Genomic DNA, 22,514 nt, shown 5'->3' with positions numbered 1-22,514 from the left:
ATATTTTAAAAATTTAGCATAAAAAGACAAAAAAAAAAGTTAGTGTTGAAGAATGAGGTGAAAGACGAAAAATTTGAGTAATGAGGGTTCAAAATGAAATTTACGGAAGTTACAATTATAACATTCAAAAGTGTTGATGGAAAAAAAAATTGTTTAGACCATTACTTTGCATAACACAAATTGGTTATATTTGAACATATTCACCAATGCATTTGTAACAGCTGAATAATATATTAAGATCCTGCAACTAAGATTTTGAATCTATGTATGTTACTTGATCAAGTAAAAGTATAAATCTATTTTTATCTTATGGTTCTAAATTACTGAATGCACATGTATGTGTCAAATGCATGATATGTCAAATGCATAACATCTAGATTTTATATTACTTGATGTAGTATCTATTATTTGGACCAACTTATTTGAAAACTTTAACATGGAAGAAGCTAGGAGAAAAACAATTATATAAAAGAAAAAATAAATATTTTTAAACTTCTGATGAAGCTACTAGTGTTGATTTTCATTTATAACCGAAATTGGTATTTTATATAAATTGTATTTTTTTTTAAACAGATTAATTATGTTTAGAAAAACCTACTAATTTGGAAATGAATTACGTTATTTTTTATAGTATTTTTTACAACCGTAGTAATAATAGTCAGCAAATACTGAAGAATATATATATATTTTTAATTATTAAAAAAATGAGAAAAGAATAATGTTGTATTTTGAAAAAAGAAAAGACTTTGGTAGATATCCAAATTTAAATTATTAATCTCTTACATAATGTTTTTTTGTTTTATGAATCGCCACTTCCCAAAAGTTAGGAGGTGCATTTAGTAATTATGGAGGTGTAGAAAGCAAAAGCCTCGTGATCAAAACAGAGCAAAGCAATTTGGCATGGGCTTTATTTGAGAGCCCAAACCCAATGATCGAAGAAGACAAGAGAAGAGACCTAATTTCTTGATTTTACAATCGGGTGCTTCTGTGTTTGTCTAGGTGTGGGCGTTTCTGAGTTACAGTGAGTGTGAAGCGACAGAGAACATAATCGTAGAGAAGAAAGAAGGATTGCGGCGATGGCGGCGCATCACGCGGAACCGACGAAGTTGCGGTGGGGCGAGCTGGAGGAGGATGACGGCGAGGATCTGGACTTCCTCCTCCCGCCGCGACAGGTCATAGGGCCAGATGAGAACGGCATCAAGAAAATAATTGAGTACAAGTTCGACGACGACGGAAACAAGGTCAAGATCACCACCACCACGCGCACACGTAAGCTCGCCAACGCGCGTCTCAGCAAACGGGCCGTCGAGCGTCGGTCCTGGCCCAAGTTCGGCGACGCCGTCCACGAAGACGTTGGCAGCCGCCTCACCATGGTCTCCACCGAAGAGATCCTTCTCGAACGCCCCAAGCCTCTTGGTAACACCTCTCTGTGGAATCCACCGTTCTTTACCGTTTATATTACAATTTCTCTGTTTTCTTTAGCAATTGCACTATGGAAATGTCTCATAAAAAGCTATTGGAGAAAATGCATAAACTGCAATTACATTGAGTAATCTCTTTCTGTTCGCAATTCTGGATGACCTTCAGAATTGAAACGCGTCATGATTTGTAGCATTTTTTTTTAACTTTCAATTTGATTTTCCGAAACTGACAATTACACACTGTTTTATAGAGGTTGTGTATGGGAGAAATTGAACATCATGAAAACTAAACAAGAAAGGAGAATTTCTCTATCAGTTGATTCTGATTTTTTATTTCAAAACACTTATATGTCTTGAACAAATTTATAACCCAGTAGATTTTGGATGAGAAATTGATTGCTGAATCTGTAAAGAAAATTTAGGGAAACAGTTTTAACACAAGAAAAATTACGGGGTTTTTAAAAACCTTTGGTTGTGCATGAGAGTGAAAAGGTGAACTTGAGATCAGTTTGTTAAGCATAGATATCTAGATTTCTTCAAAGTAATTATAGGATTGTTATAGAGGAGGATAATAGGATTGATCTATCCTATCATCAGTATTTAATTACTGTGTTTCTGTGATTGTTATCAGGCTCGAAAACAGAGGAGCCGAAGACTGGTGGAGACCCCTTGGCTCAATTCCAGAAAGGTGCTGTTCTCATGGTGTGTAGGACATGTGGGAAGAAGGGCGATCACTGGACCTCAAGGTGTCCATACAAGGATCTTGCCCCACCATCTGAGGGATTCGTGGATAAGCCTGCAACATTAGATGCTGCAGCAGCAACAGGTGGTGCAACCAAGGGAGCCTACGTGCCTCCTGGTATGAGGGCAGGTGCTGAGAGGAGTGGTGGATCAGATATGCGGCGCAGGAACGATGAGAACTCTGTGAGGGTTACCAACCTCTCTGAAGACACAAGAGAGCCTGATTTGATGGAGCTGTTCCGTCCTTTTGGTCCTGTAAGCAGAGTTTATGTTGCCATTGATCAGAAGACCAGCATGAGCCGAGGTTTTGGCTTTGTTAACTTTGTCAACAGGGAAGATGCTCAACGGGCTATCACCAAACTCAATGGGTATGGATACGACAATCTCATACTCAGAGTTGAATGGGCAACTCCAAGGGCGAGCTAGATGCTTTTGTGCTTTTTTTCATTTTTGTGTTTTGAAGAAGGTCCATCTATTTTTGTAAGTTAATGTACTTGATTCCTTTTGATTTACCATTTAAAAGTATAGATTTGAGATTTTAATTTGGTTATTTATAAGTGTAGAAGGGTATACATTTATAAAGTATCCTAAATATATTAATCTATCTTACTTAGGGTGAGTCGATCCACTGCATTTTTTACTGTTCGATAAAATCAGGTTTTGAGATTATTACTATGAATACTTTAAAGTATATTAGTTAGAAATAATCGAGATATTGAAAATGTAAAAACTTTAGAAAATTATTATGAATTATTAATAAAAAGATATTCTTCAAATAAGTCTTTGTAATTTTTTTCTCATAAATTTGATCTCCCTTGATAGTTTTATTGTATTCTTTGGAACCTACTCTTCAAATAAAAGTTAATGAATGTTTATATTGCTGCGTTAACATGTTTAATTGTAATAGATATAAATTAAGGGTTTCCATTGAAAAAGTATATTTAACCTATTTAATTGGTGGTTTTAACATATCCAATACATTTTATCAAATTCAAAATCAATGTAAAATATTCATTAATCCATATTACGTATTGTATTCGTTGACTTATCAATTAATTATATATAATATGAAATTTTCAAAAAAATTAAACTTTAGAAAATGCATTTTTCGCAACCTCTTCTTACCTTAAAATTATTAATGGAATTAGTTGTAAATTATATATTAATTTAAAGGTTATTTTAATCTAAGTAAGATTTTTTTTTTTCATTTAATAGTTCTTTGAACTAATTCTTAAATCCATCTTCAATATTAAAAATTATTATATCAATATTTTAAAATTAATTTCGTTTTTGAAACACATACAATATTAACTTTGTTTTTAATTCATTTTTTTTTATGAAATATGTCCTAATTTCTAATACACATTTATATAACAATCACAAGTTAAATCACCACCAGAAAGAGAATCAAAGTTTAGAATTTGAAATTGAAATATACAATTTATTAATATGTTGAGGCTAGTCTAAAGGAACATTTGAGAACATTAATAAAATAATTCAAGATTTAGAATGTTTTCTTTTTAAGACATGATTCAATATGTTAGTTGGAATGAAGACAAAAGTTGTTAGTAGTTATGTTGAGTAATCATATCTTTTTGTGTTTCTTTTCCAATCTTATTTCTTATGTCATTTTCTATTTTATCTTTTTTTTTAATGAATTAAGCTCACTCAAAAGTCAAAAGCAAATAGTTTTCTGAACTATAATTTCTGGTGTAAACAATTTCTCAAAAGAATTTATAAAATTGTAATTTGTTTAATCTAAATCAACCATTTATTTTTTTATTTTTAATTTCATTTTTTTAAACTAAAGCATTAACAAATCACAGTTTAAGGCACTACATTCACCATTTATTGCAGTGAAGCAAATGACATATACATTGACTTTGTGAGGTGTATAGTATTGCAATAAACTTTAATATGTTGTATACCAAATTCTGTTCTTCATAAGCCATCATTTTTCTTTTCTGGTGCAACATAGAACCTACCACCAACTGTCACATTGTTGAGAAAACATAAACCCTACCTTACCTTTGAAACTGCTAACAATTCAATTGTTGTAATCTTTCACTTCTAACATGCTAAATTTTTTAGTTTACACTTCAAATCTACCTCACCATACTGATATTAGTTTCCTGTATGAAGAATATTTCAGTTAATTCAGATTTAGTTATTCATCAAAGCATTATTAACTGATTATTTAAATATTATTATAATTAAAAATGCAGTAGTAGCCAAGTTCAGAAGTCAGAAAATTTGCATGATTTGGTATACAGATGAATAGAATTATATATTACAATTAAACCATAAATGAATACAAACACCACTAATTACTGAATATACTATATAACATGCCTCATCTATTTTTCTCATCTAATTATATGGCTAACGCAAACCATAAATAAATAAATAAACCAACCAACTTTCCCAGCAAACATAGTAACATTATTTCATCTGATATTCACTGTAACACCTGAGTGGCCTTGACATGAGTCTGCATAACTTCTCATTAGATAGTTCAAATCTTTGTACAGAACTGTTTGATGTTTCTCCACATATTTTCTCCTTAGGCATTCCAATCTCCTTGGCCAAATTCTCTGCCCCACTTTGTGAATCTATTACTTTATCAAAGCAAATGTATCTACCAGAAGCATTGCTGTTCATTGCCTTCAACACACTTGCATGGGCTTCTGCCAATTTGGTCACATCCACTGTTGCTAGCAGACCAAGAGAATACATTTCTTGACCACCTACATCAGCAATTTTAAGGTTTTAGATTCTATTATGCTTTTTCAAAATAATAGACAATAACCAGTTGAAGATTGTTCTCAGATATATAACTTACATCCTAAGAACTTAAGGTAGTATATATACTAAAATAGCAGTTACATGAAAAATGAGATATGAGTTAGCAAAATACTGATTAAACTCAGAAACTTGATAGCCAATGGAACAAGAAATTGGACCAGTTGTTTTGGTCAATAGTAGCACCTTTGAGGTAAGCAATTGTTGCTGTTGGATTCCTGTGACAAAATTGAGGACCTGTAATTAGAGCTGGGCAAATGGTAGTGAGTTTCAAACCCCTCTCATTGGCTATTCTCCAAGCAGCCTTCTCTGCTCTCATCTTCCCCAGTGCATACCAGAGCTGCCATACAAATTCAAAACACAAAGCAGGGTCATGAATGATCATTTTTTACCTACATAAACATGTTAGATGGTAAAAAAATCTAAGAAAATAACACCAATGAGGTGAAACCACTGTGCAAAGTTACCTTCTTTTCTATGCAGAATGATTCACTGCTCCAAGAGCCATGATTAATAACTGGGGTGTGGTCTGATTGTGCAGTGTCTTGCCACACACAAGCTGCTAGTGAGGAAGTGAACACACATCTCTTTATTGAAGGTGTTCTTGCACATGCTTCCATCACATTCTCAGCAACTCTTACTTCAATCTCAGCCATGGATTTCTAGAAATCAGACAAACAATTGCTCAGATATTATACAGTAATTTTTCTTCAAGATATTGTTAATAATAGTTCCTTAATGGTGTTTACATGAATGTAGCTCATTGTGATTTCAGAAACTTCTCTAAATCTTGCTTAGTGTGATTTCAAATCAGTGTTTAAGCCAAACCAGGGATAAAAAAGTATAAACATCTCTTTTATCTGTCTAACTAACAAAGTTTTGTGAAATGAAAATTTCAAAACACAGAGTAATTTGTTCAATCATGCACATGCTCATGAGCTCTTCTGTAACACTTATCCTGCAATAAGTTGTTTATTCATTTATTGGTGTTGTTGATGCCACCCAACCAAAAGGGTTTTTCCCAAAGAGCAGTTATTTCTCAAAGAGACAGGTTTTTGGACATTCCAGTAAGGTTGGTGAGGTGTCACATTTAGAAGGGTAAATAAAAAATTAGAGATAATTTAATCAATCAAATTGCAGATTTTTCTAAAATGGAAAGACTGAAAGAACATAAGCAAAGTAACAGAGACAGACTATAATTTAAAACCAGTTTACAGAATACAAATTTAATTAACCTAAAGTAATAAATCTAAAACCCTAATGAATTGTAATCTAGAAACATTACTGCAGAAAAAAATGTTCTTACTGTGTATCCAGAAAGACCTGCAGGATCTGTGAATGCAGAGGTGTGAAAAACTCCACGACAGCCCTGAAATGCTTTCTCCAACCCATCAATGTCAGTTAGCTTTGCCATTATTGCTTCCAACTTTCCTTCTGCAGTTTTCTCAATTTCCTTCACTTTCTCCATCTCCTCTGCACAGATCAACCAACCATTCTTAACTACTACCATCTTCTACAACATTCACTCAACAATAGAATAAAGATGAATTCTTTCTTCCTTTCTGTATCATTATTGTTGCTGCATTTATTGTTATGTTCATTGCTATTGGTGTTGCTGTTCCTCCATAGTAATTCTTAATTGTTTTACTTACTGTGTTTTTTTATTTATAAAAAACCAAATAACATATAAAAATAAAAGTCTAGAAATTTATTTAAAAATACTTAAATTAATAAAATATTTAAATCTTAATTAACTCTACAAAAATATTAATAATCACATGAAAACACATTGAAAACAATAGAAAAATAATTTTCATTCATTTTTATTTTAATGAAAAAATCATCTTCACCCTTCACCCTTACACAACATCTATGATTAAATGGCTCAATATATATGATTTTAAACATTTTAGTTTTTATATATATTTCATTTTAAATCTTCTTAAATCTCTATCATCGAAATTCATGAAATTTAAAATATAAAAAAATAATGAAATTATAAGAATTAAAAATACAAGAAGTAGAAGTCAATAATTGCTCCAATTAAAAAAAATAGTCATCTGAAACTTTTAATGTATCAAATCATATTATTACTGTCAAAAAATATATCATATCACATCATATGCAGAGACATCTAATAATTATTGTGGACCGTCGAGATTAATTTGGATATGACGCGTACCAATTATATCCATTTGTATAGTTTGTTATGGGTTTATATTATCATATTAATTAATACAGATTATATATAGCACAGAAAATTATTTATTAGAAGAATAATTTTTTAATTAAACTCCAATTATATTAATATAATTTTCCCCATAAATTAATGGAGGAAAAAGAACGTGTATTTTTTTTTATTCGATAACTTCTTGCAGCAGCACTCTTTGGTTTGTCAGCATACACGATACACTTTACTACACCACAATAAACAAAATACTAATATGAAGACATTGAATTTTTTTTTATATATATATATAATTTAAATAAGCCAATAAAAATGTTAGAAAAAAATTGACATAAAATTGGTAAATTTTCTTTATTAAAAATATAAAAAAAATATAAGGAAAGTTTGAAGGAAAATAAATAGAAAGCCACTAAAGAAAGTATAAGATGAATAATAATATTATATATTGAATGTGATCTTTGGTATATGTGACTTATTCCTCATTCAAAATTTGCACACTAGAGTAATCAATTTGCTCATCTTATGAAACATATAAAAAAATTGAAAATTTTTCAATATATATAATAACATTATCTAGCAACTACTCTCGATACTTTGTTTATAATTAAATGTTGAATTTGTTCTTTCAAATATTAATATACTAATTAATATGATTTTATTACCCAAATATTTAATAAAAAAACTTTGAAAATTCAATTTTTTAAACAACTTTTAACATGCAAATTTTAATATAAAAAAAGATAAAACTATTTCACCAATTTGAATATTTGTTCCTTTGTGGACATGAAATTGCCAACTATGCACACTTTTTCATCACACAACACAATCATCTTCCACGCAACAAGTTTGAAAAACTCAAATTCATATTAAGTTTAATAAAACAACAAATAACCTAAATTTTTGCAAACAAATAATTAATCAAAATGCATCTCACGAGTTGAGTTAACCCTGACGGAACTCTCTCATGGCAGAAGAATCAACTGTTTTTTTTAATAAATCATTTTTTAAATGTAAAGGTTTTTCATTTTCACACAGAAAAATTCATAAACTATCTAGTTAGATTAATTAATGAACTATTAGAGAATAATTAACGAATAAATAAAACGTTTATGCTACCTAAAGTTTGGAAAATGCGAATTAGGTGTTGAAATTTTTTATAAAGATCATGTTTTCTGAATCTCTTCCCCTGTTTCCATCACAACTACCCAGTTAAAAATTTCAGCTTCAAAACATAAATTCAATGAGAAAATCATAAAACCATAAAACCATAATCAAATGAATCGTACCCAATAAACAAAACCCAGTTCAAGAAGGAACACCTAATAATCTTATCATAAGCTTTTTTCTTAGCTTATTCATGAACGAAAAAGAAGCAATTTTTCTGAGTTTTTAATTCGATTGTTGAAGTTTTTAAGGTTGAATCAAAGTGATTATGGAAAAGGAAACGAAAGTTGATGAAAAGTTTACCTGGGTTTTCAACTGTGATCCGAAGAGAGTAACCTAATTGCAAGAGATGGTTGACCAAGGCAAGTCCAACATAAGAAACACCACTTGTAACACACAACAATGTCCCTTTTTCTTCACCATCTTCATAGTAAGAAGAAACAAGGTGGTGGTTTCTTTCCCCTTCGTCGTCTTTTCCGGCGGCCACCACCAATTTCCGGCAAAAGGCCTCCATCTCCATCTTCTCACTCTCCCATGTGCACATGACACCCATTATATTTAGACCAAAGTATAATAATATAAGATATAATATAAGGTGGTAAAGATTAATATGAAATCTAGGGAAAGGATTATTGAAAAGAGTGAAAGGAATTTGATGAAGTTGAAGATGATTTTAGGGTTTTGGTGGTTGATGGAAATGAAAATGGTGGTAATTTATAGAGGATTTAGTCCAAAGGGTCAAGTGAGGGGCTTGGTTGTGCTACTTTATCGTCAAAGTCCAGCAAGGTGGGTATATTCTATGAAATAATAATAATAATAATAATAATAATTAATAATAATAATAATTAATAGTAAAAGTTGTAAAAGTTGCTAGATTCAAAGGAAGAACAAACTAAGAAACTAAAAGGAACAAACTAGGAAGTTTACACATTAGACCTTGTTTTGTGTTTGACTTTATTACTTTGCTTCTTTATGTTAGTGCACAAAAAAGACTTTCTTTTTAAATATTTTTCAACTAAAAGTGTATTAGGGCATTTACCACTTAAGTTTTATAAAAAAGAAGTTCCTATATTAGAAAATATTGATGTGACATAAGTAAAAATGTTTTTCAATCTTAAAAATGTCTCGGGCTTATTAACATTTTGATTTATAATATTTTGATTTATAAAATCTTTAGTAGTAAAATTTGAAAAAATATTGTATCAGAGTTGGATGTTTCGTATCGAATAGAAATAAGATCAATTTAAAGTATATAAATGAATACAAATATCTTACGAGTTAATTTTTATAAGATTGAGTTAGCTTATATGTATCAACTCGCTATGTATTTATTATTTAACTATTTTTTTTAAATTGTTATAATTTTTATTATGCAAATTATTTATACGTTTTGTCATAATTTTTTTTTAATTTTTTTGCAGCTATTCGTAAAATAGTACATGATCCAATGATTTTACGCGAAAAATCATAAAAATAAAAAAAATAAGATAAAAAATAAATAAGTAAAGTTTTGAGGTTGAGTTAGCTTATATACCTCGACACATATGTTTATTATTTAACTTTTTTTTCTTTAAAAACTGTTATAATTTTTATTCTTATCATGTAAATTATTTATACATTTTTTTCGTAATTTTTTTTTAATTTTTGCAGCTGTCCGTGAAATAGTATATGACCGAATGATGTTACGCAAAAAAATCATAAAAATAAATAAAATAAGATAAAATATAAATCCATAATAGTTCATATTTATTTTCTAATAAATTTAATCGGTACATTTAAAATAGTTGAGCAAAGAGTTGGTTGTTAAAATCAGCTTTTATCTAAAATTAGCAATGGAAAGTCTTTTACTTTATTTATGCAAACAGAAAAGAAATAAAAAATTGTCTTTTATGCTTGTAAAACATTTTCTTATTTGTTGGGATTAATTTACGTAACAAAGTATCCTAATATTTTGAGAAAACACCAAGTTTAGTGTGGGTCACCGTTCCTTTAATTCTTTAAGTACACAATTAGTTATACCTTCTATTAATTAATATAGCTTTAATAGTTTACCTAAAGTATGATGTATCTATTATACACTACTTTACTTGTTTATATTTATTTTATTGAAATTGAATCTGTATAAATATATTATTTAAATATTCTTAATTATATGTTAAGTATGGTTCGAGAATTCATAAAAGGTAACATAATATCTTATCAAGATAGATTTCATATGATTCTAATATTAAGAAATAAAAAAATTTAATTTAATTTTAAAAAATTATTTATAAAATGAGGTTTATATTTATATTTATTAATATATCATAAATATTCACATCAATCTCCTAGCATTCTATTTTAATAGCATAATATAATTAAAAATAAAACATTTAATTATTAATATTTAGAAAACTTATTATCTAATGTATATCTCATATTAGTATATTCATCCAACATATAAGACTATAATAATGTAAGACATGTTCACATTAAGCTTCTATTCCAAAAATATACCTAATAAAATCTATGATTGTTTCACAACTCAGATAATTGGTGATCATCTCTTAAAGAAAATCCTAAATTTCTATATTCATTTGCTCATACTAAAATATGATGATTGCAAAAAAAAAAAAATACAAACATATAACAAACAAACAAATAAAATAGGGTAAACTAATATACAAAAAGAATTTTATATATTCATAAAACATGTTTAACATGATAAAATGCACTCCAAAATCTCATACAGATATAAAATATAAAATCAAAGACTATTCTAAATTCAATTTTTATATATAAACATTGATGTCGAACTCAGAAGGTTTTACACTTCTAGTGGACTCTACTACACCATAGAAGATAGGTTTTACCCTACCACTCACAAGATTAATCCTATATTGTCATGAGAACTATATTGTTCTTTAGAATAGGACCTCCTAACACTCTCAACCCCTTAATCATTTTTCCCTATATGAGTTGAATGATTAGTAGAGTGTTAGGATAATCTCCAACTCTAGACTCCCACATCAATGCATATACTCCCAAAAAACTGGAACTTCCCCATGAAATTCCTTTCTCCAAAAAAACCACACTTTACTTCATTCGTATAACTATTATCTCATACAAAATCCATTCATCTACACAAAACATAACAATATATTTCATACATTCATAGCATCAATACACAAGCATTCATACATCAACAAACCACTATAAGCATCATACATGTTTATAATCATCAATAATTTCATCATAAATAAATCATACCTGTCAAACAAGTTCTTATGAAATTTCAACAATGGAAAAAAGATTTTATGATACCATTGAGTGTCACAAAACTCACCCACCACCACGAATCCATAGGTGACTCTAGAAGGCTCCCACCTAATGCCAACCACAATGGGGCCGACGCCACTTCTCACCCAACCAGCCTATGACTCATCCAACAAGACCTCCACTAGAGCTCCCAGGATTTAAATATGGAAATGTCGCCCAATGGCAAAAAGTGGTGCCTAATGACAAACCAAATAGAGAATCCCTACACAAGTAGTGCCCATCGATTTTGATCAGCGCCCAACAACACCAAGTCAGTGAGTTCTCTAACTTTAATTTTGTCAAAAAGAGAACCAACTCATAGAAGCCACTATCTTTGCGACGTCCGCTATCAGTGGCGTCCAAAGGCATATCAAAAATCAAATTTCCCCATTTGAGCTTTAACAAGGTAATTTGACACTTAAGTTCATTCTCATTTCATAAACATTCTATTTTCATAAAATTTTGTGTCCTTAAATCAAGTAGAGTCCTATTACTTAAAGGATCTCACATGGGTACTTTTAGCCAACAAAATCACTAATACATGACAAATTCAACAAGTCAAATAATACAGACCACAATCAATAATAATTCATAACTCAAGCTTAAATCACACTAAATTATAACTAATAATTAAAATATACAACAACATATAAAGAATGCAAATTTAGTTTCCATTACTTATTAGGACAACTGAAACAACTCTAGACCATCAAACACCTCTAGTTTCACAGGATACTCTATCTGTACATTATAAAGATGATCATAATATGTCGTTATGATAATTGATTAACAGAGAGCCATATAAAAGATTAAAAAGTTGCATACAAGTAGAAGAAGACTTACATGCAATAGAAAACATAAATAGACTAAGAAAAGAGTTGAAACACAATTAGATGAACATGGATAAAGAGAGAAAACAAAAAAGTTAAAAAACTTTAAAAAAATAATTTTTAAAGAGATTTTAGTGTTTTAAAATAATAAAATTGGCTTATAACCAAACTAATTATATTAAATCATTTTAATATTAAAATAATAAAGTCTCACTATTTTTAAACCACTATCAATTCTAAAATTCTATAATTTCATTTTCTAGATTTTTATATCTCATAATTAACATTGAATGTATCACAGCTTGATTGAATTATGTATCCCAATTATATTGAATGATTAAATTAACTTTTTTTTGACAGAATTTTATTAAAAAATATTATACTTTGAATTTCGAATGATCACCCAATTTTATTTTATTTTTTGGAGAGAGATACAAGGTTAATTAATTTTTGTGTCACTCTTTAGGTAAAGATTATAACACATCATCTTCCACTTTTTCAATAATTATTATATACCAAACACTATGAAAAAAGTAGAAAGCCTAAAGAGAGGGGTTCTACGTATGCGCCATGAAAGTAGAAAACTGGTTTAACAAACCCTATGAAAAAGTGAGAATCATCAAAATCAAAGTTCTTTTTTAGTCAATACACATTTAGTTCTTTTAGGGTTTATATGTTTTCCTTTGGGGAAAAAAAAGAAAAAATAAAGAAAGTGAAAGAAAAAAGCAGTATAATATTTTAGGTTATTTAAGTGAAACAAAAATGAAAGGGATCATCTCACAAATTTGATTGTTAGAAAATGAAAGGAAATATAGAAAAATGTATAAAATGACTCTATCTAATCCGTTGATTTTCAATCTATTCGATAAATGATTAACTTATTTTATAGAAAACGTTATCAAATTATGTGAAGAGAAATCATATTACTATACCGTAACACTTTATATTACTAATTGTTGATTTATTTCAAAATTAAAGAAAACATAGATCACTTTAATTATATTCTATACCTCTCTTTGCTTTACAAGTAAATTACAATCACACAGTAATTTACATAACATAAAATAATACATATATATCATACTACAAATTTATATTATAAATAAAATATAACACGATTAAATAAATTCATCTTGTTTAAACGACCTTGTTCCTTTAATATAAAACTAATGATTAAAAGTAAAATAAAGTGTAAATAAATGAGCGTTTACTTGTGTAATTTTTTTGTTCTCATCTTTTAACTTTAAAATTTTACGTATGTTTGTTTGTTTCAAATATTTATACAGATTTTTTTTTGGTGTTATCTTTTCAAACATGAAACAGATTGAAAGCAATATATAGCAACTTTGCAATTAAAAAACAAAAAATTAAAACAAATAAACAGATTCTACTAAACTCTCCACTGATCGAAGAAAAAAACAGCAAGAGAAAATGCAGATAATGAAAGAAAATAGGTTCTAATTACAAATCAAACATGTCCAAATCAGCATCAACATCAAATTTATAAATTAAAAATAATATTTTGACACACATAAAATTTTATCATTCATTTGATATTATCATTTTTTACTTTTTACTTTCTTTTTTCTAAAAAAAAAATACAAAAATTATTTTTTTTATGATCATTTCACTTTAATACTGTAATATTGTATGTTTACGTCACTCAAAAATTACTCTTATGAATTGGGTCATATATGATTAGCTATAGGTAATGCATATATAGTTACCAGTTTTTGAAAATAATTTGATGAGAGGAGAATATTCAGATGAAATTTCCCACTTTTGAAAACTGTAACAAAATATTAATGTAATTTCAACTTTTAATTTTTGTTAAATATGATTATTTTAAATTACTGAGTAACTCATTTTAGTCAACTAATAATATATTATTATTATTATTATTATTATCATTAAATGTATAGGTGAAGCATCTTTTTGGTTTTTGAAAAGAAAAGAAGAAGAAATATTTAAAAGTTGTTTAAAATTGTTATATGTGTCTTTTTCTTTCATTATCTTGGACTTAATAATTCTCGTAGGCTTAGCTTTGATTGAAGGATGAGAATGGAAAGTGATGAAATCACGTGCAGTGTTTATAGCTACCACCATGGACCACTGTAAATAAAATAAAAAAAAATTGAATGTGTTTAAATTTTCAATGATTTAATAGTATTTTTTTTTTATTTGTAGTAGTGATTCAATATTTTTTTTTTATTTATTTAGTGTGAAATTTATATTTTTTTAAAACATCTAACATGGTACTGTCTGTATATCTATGTTAGTTTAGATAGTGATGAGCTAAGTAATACAACCACTCACTCTGTATTTCTCATGTAAAGAACAAAATACGAGGAACGGTGTTATTGTTAATACGAAGAACCATTTGACTTTTTTTAAAAAAAATACAGGAAAATAAAAAAATATTGAATCAGGCTATAAATATAAAAATAAAAATTGTTATTAAACTAATTTAAATACATATAGTCTTTTTTGCTTTAAATTTGAAAATAAGTTATTATTTTTAATTTGAAGATTAAACTTTACGAAATTGAAGTTAAAATGTTATATTTATCATATGATAAAATGATTTTTCATCGTAATTGCATGAATTAATTAAGATACCAAAATAATATACAAGATTCGTGACACTAATTTTTGGAGTGAAATTATCCCAAAATATTTTATTTTTTTAAAATTTTATATAGTCTTTTTTTGCTTTAAATTTGAAAAAAAAAACTTATTTTTCTAATTCGAAGATTAACTTTTACATCTTCTTTAAGTGGAAGTCAAAATGTTATATTTGTCATAATTCATGATAAAATGGTTTTTCATCGTAATTGCATGAATTAATTAAGATACCAAAATAATATACAAAGTTCGTGACACTAATCTTCGAAGTGGAACTACCCCAAAATATTTCATTTTCTTTTAATTTTGTATAGTCTTTTTTGCTTTAAATTTGAAATTCGAAGATTAACTTTTACATCTTTAAGTTAAAGTCAAAATGTTATATTTGTCATAATTCATGATAAAATGGTTTTTCATCGTAAATGTATGAATTAAGATACCAAAATAATATACAAGGTTTTTGACACTAATATTTGGAGTGGAACTAACCAAAATATTTCCTTTTTTTAATTTTATATGTAATTTTATAAAAACAAAAAAAATTGTTAAAAAGATAATGAAAGAGTTTCATTAGTGAATCATATTAACACAGAAGGATAAAGTATCTAAAATTTAGTATGATAATATAATAAAATCATTTAGTGTGTAATTCATTGTAATAACAAAATTATTCTAATGTTATTCTATACTTCATTTCATCAAATATACATGAGCATGCATACATCTTTATAGATTATGAATCTATCTAACAAAAGAATATTTTTCCAAAAAATATCTATTAATGTCTTCGTGAAGACATGTGTTGAATAATATTTTTATAAATTAATATTTATATTATTTAAGTATATTTAAATTTTATGGATTAAGAATAAATTTAAGGTGTAAAAAATCTAGAACTTGTAATGTTTTACATGTGTAATTAATTTTTTTTCCAACATCTTAGTCTGTATGGTTTAATATATATGAATATGGCGTTGCAACACTACCTGACGCAACAGCGTACCAAACACGACTTTGAGCATTTATTTATTTACTTATTCGCACAGTTGAATGCTTTATCGGTCAATCTTCTAAATAGTCGCAATCGTGTTCTCTTTTTATAACATCTTTGGATCAGAATTTACAGGTAGGATAGAAATCATATATAATGTTTTAATAATATTTAAGAAGTTTCATGGTGAGATCAAATACAATATTTCTTCAAATCGAATTTTATATTTAAGATAAAGCTGAATTTTAAGCCTAATTCAAGCTTACAAAACCAGTTTATAAAGTGAGATTTGTACCCACTTATATATTTATAATTGATAGTATGAGAAAATAAAACTAAATGTTGGGTTCCTTTTGAAAGGTTGCAAGTAGTAGAGTCTCTTATACACATTAGCACATCCAATCATCCTTAATGTAGAGCTGTTTTGAATTTGACACATCTTAGAGGAAAAAGTTAGAGTACAATTTATATCTCTAGTTAAACTTTGGATAGATATAAGATTGAAAGTGAATTCAGGTATATATAAAACATTAAAAATTATGAATTCAGTGGAAAATTATATAGTTCCTGCATAATGGGCTGTAACAATAAAATTGTTTGGCATTCTAACAAATATTGGCTTTATTTTAGTGAAAGTTATGAATTGATTCTTGTCATGGGTCACATGATCAGTGGCCCCTGTGTCAATAATCCGTGAGAACATACCTTGTTTGTCCTCTGCAGTGTCTTTATGTATCTGACTGACACTATGAGAAGGGATGTCCACCTTTTCAAGCATTTGCAATAATTTTTACATCTGTTCTAGAGTGAAAGAACTCTGAACAGAACCCTGTTGGCTGATTTGTGAGGCAGTAGAAGTAAGCAAGCATTGGCAGAACCTCATTCACTTTGTTCCCCATTATTCTGACTATTATTGTCATTTTTCTTGTACCATGGTGGATATCCATGTTTAGAATAACATTCATCTACTGTATGGTTCATTTTGTTGCAATGAGAACACTGTTTTCCATAATTTGGGTTTCTTCCTCTCCCTCTTCCCTGACTACGAGGGGCATTTCCACGTCCATGACCTTTCCAACTCTGATCACTCCTCCACTGACTTTGTTTTTCAGTGGTGTTGGTAAGAACCTTAATATCATTGTGGTTGGTGAGGCCAGAGTCATGTTTTTCCTGTCTTTCTTGCTGTTTAATGAGAGAAAACACACGGTTGATGCTGGGTAGAGGCTCCATCAATAATATTTGTGTCCTCACAGTATTATAACCATCATTTAAGCCCTTTAAGAAGCAGATCACGTGTTCCATTTCTCTGTATTTATGAGAAATGTTAGACAACTCACAACTGCAGGGAATCTTGCAGCTACAGCTTGGGATGGGTCTAAGAAACTCCAGTTCTTCCCATAAGATTTTCAAGTCAGTAAAATACTGACTTACACTCCTTTCTCCTTGTTTAATAGAGTGAATTTCTTGGAGCAAGTCTGAAAACTTAAAGTAATCTCCCTTGGAGAACCTTTCTTTCAATTCTTCCCAAGTTCTTGGGCATCTTCCACATATATAACACTTTCTGCTATTTGGGCAGAAAGAGTCTTGATGATCCAAGACATCACCATCATGTTGCTTCTTTCCCATGAGTCAAAAAGGGGATCATCTCTTTAGGGTTTCTTGATCCCTCAATCTATGAATTTTAGCTTGTTCTTGGAGAGGAGTGCTCTTCTCATATTTCAACTCCAAGAAGTGTAGTTGGATTCATTAAGAATCTGAGAAATCAGAGAGGTTCCAGGATTCTCTCCTGCATGAAGATAAAAGGGGCTGGAAGGATTGTCGGATTGATCCACATTTTCCATAATAGTAAGAAAAGCTTAGAGATTAGCACCAAGAAGAGCAAGTAAGATTTAAGCGCAGCAGAAACAGGGGCAGAACAGGTACAGGACTTGCTATGGTACCATATTAAAATAGAAGCCCAAATCTGAAATAGACAGAGGCCCAACTGGCTTAGGCCCAAAAGTGAGAAAGTAAAGCTTCGCTAGAAGCTTCCTCAAGTCAAAAAGTTGGTGAGGTCTTACTTCGTGTGTGTGGCTCGCGGAAGAGAGAAAAGAAAGAGGGCGAACTCTGGTCAGTACTCCAGCGAAGCTTGCACCATCGATGACGAAGCAGAAGTGGGATAGAGGATAGCGGAGAAGAACAAAGGTAAGAAAAGCTTGAATATTTCTTTATTGGTAGAATGAAAAATTGTAGACTTAGTCAGCTTGCACACTTGTCCCTCTGTATTAGTTTCCAATCCAGGTAGGAGTTCCATATAAACATCCTCTTTTAAATCTTCATGTAAGAAAGCATTATCTACATCAAATTGATGTAAAAACCAGTTTCTCGAGGCAGCAAGGACAAGTAAAAGTCTGACAAAAGTCTCTATATGGGCTAAAACAGGCTAGCAGACAATGGTTTGAAAAGCTATCTAACTTTCTTATATATGCTAACTATGTTCAGTCCAAATCTGATCATTCTCTTATTGTCAAAAAAGGCTCCACAAATTTCACAACTTTACTTGTTTATGTAGATGACATTGTTCTAACAGGAAACTCTATGAATGAGATCACTCACATAAAGGCTCTTTTACATCGCCAATTCCATATTAAAGATTTGGGAGAACTTAAGTATTTTCTAGGTTTTGAGGTTGCTAGATCTAAGAAGGGGATACACCTTTGTCAGAGAAAGTATGCCCTCGACATCCTTGAAGAAACAGGAATGCTGGGAAGCAAACCATGTTCTACCCCCTTTTTGAGCAACACGAACTCCTTATATAAAATAGAAAATTATCTAGACAATCTTAGTGCCTATCGCAGATTAATAGGGAAACTTTTTTATCTAACTAATACTAGGGTTGACTTATGTTTTACTGTCAACTTATTAAGTCAGTTTATGCAGGAGCCTACTAGTTATCACTATCAAGCCTTGCAGGATATTCTAAGATATGTCAAGTCCAGCCCTTCAGAAGGACTCTTCTTTGCAGCTGATTCTGACATACAGATTAAAGGGTTCAGTGATTCGGATTGGGACACTTGTCCTAACATAAGAAGGTCAACTACAAGTTATTGTGTTTTTCTAGGATCCTCATTGGTTTCATGGAAGTCAAAGAAACAAACCACCGTGTCAAGATCTTCTACTGAGGAGAGTATCGTGCCCTTGTTGCCACTATTTTTGAGATGCAATGGCTTCACTACCTCCTTCAAGATCTTCAAATTCAGCCCACTGCTACTACTATCCTCTACTGCGACAACAACTCTGCCAGACACATTGCCCACAATCAGAGTTTCCATGAGCGGACCAAACACATTGAGCTGGACTGCCACGTGGTTCGTGAGAAGATTCAATCCAAATTTTTACGTCTTCTTCCCATTCGATCAAAAGAGCAACTTGCTGATGTGTTTACCAAATTTCGTCACCGAACTCATTTCAAATCTATTATCCCCAAGCTTGGATTAGTGAATATCCACCATCCAGCTTGAGGAGAGAGTATTAATGTTTCTATTATGTGATTAATGCTCCTGAGAACATTATTTTGTCTTCTAGGGTTTTTACAATAGGGATTTTCTGTTTCAGTTAGAAACTCTAATTGTTTTATGTTTTGTTTGTACTTACCGGAACCCTATATAAACAGGGTTCCAGTGTGTTGTTTCAGATAAAAAAAAAGAATACTCAATAATACAAGTTTTCATTCTACCAATAAAGAAATATTCAAGCTTTTCTTACCTCTGTTCTTATCTGCTATCCTCTGTCCCACTTCTGCTTCGTCATCGCTGGTGCAAGCTTCGCTGGAGTGCTGACCAGAGTTCGTCCTCTTTCTTTTCTTTCTTCCGCGAGCCAGGCACACAAAGCAAGACCTCACCAACTTTCTGACTTGAGGAAGCTTCTAGAGAAGCTTTACTTTCTCACTTTTGGGCCTAAGCCAGTTGGGCCTCTGTCCATTTCAGATTCGAGCTTCTATTTTAATAGATATAGCTAGAATAGACTCTAACCATACCTCTGATACCATGTTAAGAGGTGAATTTTAAATCTAATTCAACACCCCACAAAACCAACTTGTAAAATGATATTTGCACCTTATCTCTAGTCGATGAGAGACTTCTAACAAGCTAATAATAATAATAATAGAAAAAAAATCACATTATTGATTATATTGAAATGTACTAGAGTTTAAAAAATTGCATTTTAGAATGGATCAGTGATTAGAATAATAAAACTCAATTATTTTGATATTAAAAATTCAAAAGTAAAAACAATTTTTATAAATTAATTTTATTATTTTAAAACATTTTTTTTTAGAAACTCTCTCTTAAAACTCTTTTTTCCTTCTCTCTAAAATATTTCACCAACCGCACATCTTATTGAAGATCAGAGGCTATAGGATTTCTTCTGACGATGAATCCGATAAGATCATTCAATTAATTTTTTCAATAGAGTAAGTTAATTATCTGCCTCTTTCGTGGTCAGTTGTTCTTTCTCTTGCATATGTGAATATCTATTTATCAATAGTTCTAGTGTTGTGCCCTAATCATTTTTGTGTTGTTTACAAGAGCAATGTGGGTTATTTGTGCGTCTAAGGGTGCTTATGGGTTCTTGAACAGTTTTTGGTCATTTGTCGGGTAAGAGAAGCTAATTATCTTGCTTTCAGTTTCTGATGCTTTGAAAGTTTGAACTGTATGTTTAGTTTGTCTAAGATTGGTTTATGTTCTTATATTGGTGGTTAAACCTGTTGAATTTAAACTGGTTGCATGGGGATTGTAATTGTTTGAATTGAGGGAATGAGAATCTGGCCATTTAAGCAAATTGGTATGCAATTCAATAGTGAAATCTTTTTTTTTTGAATCAAACACAAAGTTAGGAATACCAATTTAATAATCTAAATAGGTATTTGTTTCTCCAAATCATATAATGGAGTATACTAGTTTCCGATGTGGCGTTGAGTGGTGTTGGTGTGGTGTTGAGCTATCATTTTGCGAAAGCTTTGGCGTTGAACGGTGACAAGGTACAATTGACTGTAGGTTTAGAACCATTTTAATTATAATTCACTGAGCGATAGACTAGAGTTCTTGAGCGAGTCAATTTGTGAGAATAATGGCATTGACCGTCATTCTTACCATTAAGTTCTAGTTTCATGCTTTTGGTTGATTTTCTTTAGTTATTTGATATGGATTTGTATCATTTTGATATTGCTTGTAAGTAAAATGGTTATGATTATATGTGTGTATATATATATATATATATATATATATATATATATATATATATGTGTGTGTGTGTGTGTGTGTGTGTGATGGCATATGTCTTGCTATGACCTAGCACATTCATGAAAAGTTGGAGGTATTTATGGAAGATGGACTTAGACTCTTTTTTTTTTTTATCATTTTAAGTCATCATGAAGATTTAGTAAAGTAAGAATAATTTTGAGTATTGTATTTTGGACCAAGTAGTTTTTATTTCGTTAAATTTGAACTTATTAAAATGATATTAGAATCTAATATAGTTAAGTTTATTGAAATTATTATAGTTATTAGACTTTTCTTATCATGAAATATTCAATAAGGTGAACTTTGTAATAAAATAAAACCAAATTATAATGTATGTATACATAAGTGAATTACGACCATCAAAAATTGATTTTGTGATATTGATTGAACATCAATTTATATACTAAAAAATCATGTAATTATATTTTTAATTACTAAAAATAAGAAAAAAATTTACTTTTGGTTTTTTAATTAAAAAAATTAGTCCTTCAAACCGTACACAATTTTATTCTGAAAAGACTATTTAACTAATTACACAATAAAAATAGTTATAAAAAGGATATTTTTTAGTTCTTCGAATTATTTACTAGATCAAAACATAGTTAATTGAACATATTACAAAAGTAAGCATCAAAATCAATGTTGAATGAGAATATTATTAATTAAATAAAAATTTTACAATATTATTAAAAAATAGATGATGCGCGTGTGTGATTTTTTTCTATTAACACCAAATAGTTGATCATTGACATTGTAGATAATGACAAAAAAATTGCTATTATTTCATCCAAAGTGACTAAAAAGGTGAAAATTACTGAAAAGACAAAAGAAAAAATTAATGACTTGGCAAGTGGGATTGAATGCAATGAATTGGAAAGAGAAAAGAGAAAACTTTTGTTGATGATGATAAGGCAAAGAAAATTCTAAGGTAGACTAAAAGCCAATAATATCATAAAATAAAAAATCTAAGTGTAAAAGATGCAATGAATATTACTTGATAATGCAAAGGTGACATTGAAAGTTGAAACTTTTGTCCTAATTTCTTGCTAAAATTTATTCATGTTGCTATCTTTTGTTTTCTTTTTAGGGTTGTTTTACTATTAAGTTGTACAAATGTTACTATCTTTGTTTTCCTTTTATGGTTGTTATTATTTAACTTAATTACAATTTTGA

General features: G+C 29.6%; 2 protein-coding genes across 2 annotated transcripts; one reads left to right on the top strand and one right to left on the bottom strand.

The window, feature by feature from the left end:
* Positions 1 to 970: 970 nt before the first annotated feature.
* On the top strand, positions 971 to 2,766 carry LOC108344652 (uncharacterized). Its single transcript, XM_017583092.2, has 2 exons — positions 971 to 1,416; positions 2,053 to 2,766. Exons 1-2 carry the CDS (start codon positions 1,077 to 1,079, stop codon positions 2,586 to 2,588), a joined length of 876 nt encoding a protein of 291 aa, XP_017438581.1. The 5' UTR covers positions 971 to 1,076; the 3' UTR covers positions 2,589 to 2,766.
* A 1,638-nt stretch (positions 2,767 to 4,404) lies between these two features.
* Positions 4,405 to 9,058, bottom strand: LOC108346117 (cinnamoyl-CoA reductase-like SNL6). Its single transcript, XM_017585101.2, has 5 exons — positions 8,620 to 9,058; positions 6,271 to 6,437; positions 5,432 to 5,626; positions 5,151 to 5,304; positions 4,405 to 4,909 (listed from the first exon to the last, which is right to left on the bottom strand). The coding sequence occupies exons 1-5, from the start codon at positions 8,867 to 8,869 to the stop codon at positions 4,605 to 4,607; spliced, it is 1,071 nt and encodes a 356-aa protein (XP_017440590.1). The 5' UTR covers positions 8,870 to 9,058; the 3' UTR covers positions 4,405 to 4,604.
* Between the last annotated feature and the right edge of the window lie 13,456 nt (positions 9,059 to 22,514).

This window comes from Vigna angularis, chromosome 8 (assembly GCF_016808095.1).
Source record: "Vigna angularis cultivar LongXiaoDou No.4 chromosome 8, ASM1680809v1, whole genome shotgun sequence".
NCBI classification, from domain to species: Eukaryota; Viridiplantae; Streptophyta; class Magnoliopsida; order Fabales; family Fabaceae; genus Vigna; species Vigna angularis.
This window is presented reverse-complemented; position numbering and strand designations above follow the sequence as displayed.

Excerpts from the sequence above, each read along its gene's own strand:
- LOC108346117 (XM_017585101.2), bottom strand. The coding sequence starts at position 8,869 with ATGGGTGTCATGTGCACATGGGAGAGTGAGAAGATGGAGATGGAGGCC. Across the intron at positions 5,305-5,431 it reads CATTCTGCATAGAAAAGAAG|CTCTGGTATGCACTGGGGAA; the intron begins GTAACTTTGCAC and ends TTTGTATGGCAG. Across the intron at positions 4,910-5,150 it reads AACAATTGCTTACCTCAAAG|GTGGTCAAGAAATGTATTCT; the intron begins GTGCTACTATTG and ends TTGCTGATGTAG.
- LOC108344652 (XM_017583092.2), top strand. The coding sequence starts at position 1,077 with ATGGCGGCGCATCACGCGGAACCGACGAAGTTGCGGTGGGGCGAGCTG. Across the intron at positions 1,417-2,052 it reads CGAACGCCCCAAGCCTCTTG|GCTCGAAAACAGAGGAGCCG; the intron begins GTAACACCTCTC and ends GATTGTTATCAG.